The 4,109-nt window shown below is 41.4% G+C and overlaps 1 protein-coding gene across 1 annotated transcript; it reads right to left on the bottom strand.

The window, feature by feature from the left end:
- Window positions 1-218: 218 nt before the first annotated feature.
- LOC308282101 (C-type lectin domain family 4 member E-like) lies at window positions 219-3,480 on the bottom strand (the record flags this gene model as incomplete). Its single annotated transcript, XM_080722445.1, has 4 exons — window positions 219-363; window positions 991-1,097; window positions 2,016-2,200; window positions 3,363-3,480. The coding sequence occupies 4 exons, from the start codon at window positions 3,478-3,480 to the stop codon at window positions 219-221; spliced, it is 555 nt and encodes a 184-aa protein (XP_080578571.1).
- Window positions 3,481-4,109: the final 629 nt, after the last annotated feature.

Raw genomic sequence — 4,109 nt, 5'->3', positions numbered from 1 at the left:
CTTCTCAGGATTCAAATTCAAAAACAGCAAAGCAGCAGATCGACAAGCTCGAAACCTGCTGCGTTTCAAGTCGCGATTTGAGCTTGCAGATCCGCTACTTTTGATACTTTTGTTTGAAGCTGTAGTGTGGTCAAGTAGGGTTTTCATTTCATTTCATTCTGTCCGACAGCATAAAGCCTACTGTATGTTGTTGTCACATGCAGGTGCATCACCAACTTCTAGTCTGTTTGTCTCTCACAGATCCAGACTTCATACACACTGCAGTTGGCATCATTCAGGCCAACAAACTGATCCTGAGTACGGATGTCACCACAGTCCTCTCCACCAGAGGAGTCATCAGGCTGTCCAGGGGCAAAGAACAACCTAAAAACAAATATTCCATGAGATCGTTGCTGACGGGCAGAAACCTCTTGTCTCTGGTTCTTAATGCCCTACTTGACCATAATACGGAATCACACAAAATGATCTAAAATTGACTATTTTTTTATTTGAATCCTGTAACAGAAAAGTTACAGTTTTGGACACATGCGGTTGTATTTTGATTGTCTTAAGTACCAGCTCTTATGCCTTAACTTAAAGGTCTGTCCATACTGTTTCTAACCACCAAACCTTTCGTTGGAGAGTTCAGACTTTCCGATGTGCAACTTTCCGAACTCTAATTCTGGGTAATGCTTTAAGTTAAGGCATAAGAACTGGTACTGGTACTAGACAATCAAAATAGAGCCATGAGGTTTCCACCCGCACAGATAATATACATTGATAAATATTTTCAGTTTTCCATGCATTTTACTCTTTTCAAATGCAGTTATACATACGTTATAGATGACAGCTAGCACATGAAATCTGAGATCAACACGAAGTCATGACCTCATTAGATTACACACATTCCAATCTGTCTGTAAAGAAATATGTTACTTTCTAACGTACCTGAAGCCCAGATGAAAACAATAATAAAACAATTTAATAAAAATGTGTGAGTAGCTGCCTCACCCGTCAGTGGTGCTAACAGTTGTTCCATCCACCCATCTCCACCTTCCTTCCACCTCCCTGTCTGTCAGACCAATCCATGCTGCCTCGGTCAGGTTATGGAGAAACTCCTGTCAGAGACGCCACAAAGATGCCCATTAACAACTTTCAACATGGCCAACCTATTTCAGCTGCAGTATTTGCTGTAGGAAGAGCCAGTTTTAAGTGGTTTAACAGACCACTTTCACAACACAGGAAGGCAGTGTTGGCAGATTTGTTGAGTGAATGTCTATGAAAATAATCTCAAAAGAAGCAACTACTATAGGTTAGAAGAGCACTTTAAAAATATAGCCTAGGTCTGCTATTTAAAAAAAGAAAAAATCTTGGAAAAAAGGGGATAATACTGGAATATGTTTTAAACATTATAAACACGAACATCTTGTAAAAGGGGATGTTTGAGAACCAGGGTTTAAACAACATTAGGAAACAAGCATAAATAAGCAATTACACAAACAAGCCCGCAACTACCAATTATCTACAAGCATCTTTACAGAAAAGCCCAAAGTCACTTATAATAAGCGGACATGAAAACACAGTTTTCTTCACTTTGGACATTTGCTATGAAACGGTTCGCTATGTCACTGTGTGGCCACTTTTCCACCAAAAATAAATTTGGCTCTAGAACTGGTTCCGTTCTAGATTCTTGGAACTTTGGTGCTTTCACGGAACCTGCGGCCATTTTTTGGTTCCAGTTCCAAAACAACTTTTAGGGTTCTGAACCAATTCATTTTCAGTGGAAACAGATCTGAACTTGTTCAATATTAGGTGGGGAAAACAATAACTGAACCAGTTCCCCGGTGGAAAAGGGGACGGTGTGTCAGGCATGTGCACACAAATAGACATCAAAGGGGGCTTGAGCCCCTGCCCCTTTTCACAGCACGACACGTTGTGAGCTTGGAGGTCGATATTTTCACGAAAAGGCCCCTTTTAGAAATATTAGCCCCTGCCTCTCTAACATTCTCTGCGTGTCCCTGCTGTGTGTATCTGACCTGCTCCTCCCTGGTGTTGATGATGACCAGGTCTGCTCCTCTCTCCTGACAGTCCTGTCTGCTCCTGTCCCAGTTCCTCCTCTCCGAAGACACAAAGTAACAGCTGGATCCAAGCCGTCTCCAGTTCAGAAAGCAGCTGCTGTTGTTTTCTGCTACCGTCTTGTTGACGAGTGAAACCACGCCACCTGCAGGGGACACAGATAACATGCAGTTCATAAGTCATGAACCAGTGCCTCTCAAATGAACATAAACATAAATATTTAACAGTCAACAACACAACCAATAGAACACAACATATATGTTGCAATCTACTGCCATGGCATATTGCACCATGCTGCTTGGTGTCTGTGCAATCCTATGTGTGATCTGTGATGACATGGTGGCAGACCGCACGAAACAACATAAAGACATTTGTGCATCCTGACTTTAACTCAAATAAGATTTTTTAAATGTGTAAATTACTTTAAAAAAAGATTAACTAGGGAAAAGTGTTGGAAATTAGGCATAACTAAATTCAAATGTTCAGGATGTCAGTTCCGTGTTCTGATATTTTGAACTGAAACTGTGACAAACTAAACTACCATAATCTTGGCTGGGTGTGTTATTAAAGACAATAGGTCATTTCTGTTATGGCCCTGGATAGTAGGCTACAATGGACAACAAGGGAAACAGGCCCCTCGACTTTTTGATTGTACTACCGCACTGTTATCAAACATGTTCATGAAGTATTCGATCGATCAATCAATCAATCAATCAATCAATCAATCAATCAATCAATCAATCAATCAATCAATCAATCAGTCATGTGATTGACAGTCAGATTTCCACCCTGCAATGAAAATAAAAGGTGATATTTGGACTCACCTGGAGCAGAGAGTCTCAGAGCGATGTTGAGAACTCCCTGCAGGACACACAGCAGGCCGAAGCTCACATAAATCACTGTGAGATACCTTTGCTCTGTACGCACGCACGCACGCAAGCACGCACGCACGCACGCACGCACGCACGCACGCACGCACGCACGCACGCACGCACGCACACACACACACACACACACACACACACAGAGTGACACATCTTTCATGTACATCATAATACTGTACATCTTTCTTTTTGTAATATAACATCTTTTCTAGAAAAGCAGTTACTTTTGTGCAATACAGGCAGCCACACAAGGAAGTGTGAACTATGAAGTAAGGTTTGGTTGCACTCCCTGTCATGCAGCAAAAATAGCATATCTGCAAGCTCAAAACACGCCACGATGTGCCATGTTTTGAGCTTGTGGATCAGCTATTTTTGGCATTTCTTTTTCATGCAAATGAACCAGTATAGAATTGAATTACATACCTGTCTTGGATGCTCTCTGTGCAGCGCTGTCCTCCTCCTGGACTTCAGGTGAGGGAATCTCCTCATAAATGCCCACCTCCAATGGGATTTCATTCCCACCTGTGTGCAGAACTGCCATCTGTAGTTCAACCTTACGTATACACTGGAGCTTAAGGGCTTGTGGTTCAAATAGAATCAACCATGAGAGAACCATGCAGTTCTCTCTCTCTCTCTCTCTCTCTCTCTCTCTCTCTCTCTCTCTCTCTCTCTCTCTCTCTCTCTCTCTCTCAGTCTCAAGAGTGTTTCATAACACACTGTTTCCCCATGTCAGGTCTGGGGAAGCAGGCCTGTATTTCTGAGAGTGTACAAACAAAACCAAATGAGCAAATAAGGGTCCATCTGGTTCCATTTGAGTTACGGTCCCAGGCCAGAACTAAAGGGTGATATCACATGTTGGTCCATGGCCTAATGCATATCAAACTTGGGGTCCTTGAAATTACAAAGGTTTGACATGACTGAACTAAAATATATAGTGTAATCTAATTTAACTCTCAGAGGTGTTAAAGGACAACTTTAGTTTTTTACCAGAAGGGTTCATATTTTAGATTGTAATTAAAGAATATAAAAGATGAGTGTTAAATTGATTTCATTTACTTCTTTCTATTGTTTTAGAGATTCTTATTTCAGTGTTTGGGGGCATGCGTACACGTGGCTAAATATGTAATTTTACACAGATACAACACATTCCCAAGATACAACGCAACCTTT

The sequence above is a fragment of the Nannobrachium achirus genome, assembly GCF_963921795.1.
Source record: "Nannobrachium achirus genome assembly, chromosome: 3".
NCBI lineage: Eukaryota > Metazoa > Chordata > Actinopteri > Myctophiformes > Myctophidae > Nannobrachium > Nannobrachium achirus.
Note: the sequence above shows the minus strand (reverse complement) of the source record. Positions and strands in the feature narration are given on the sequence as shown.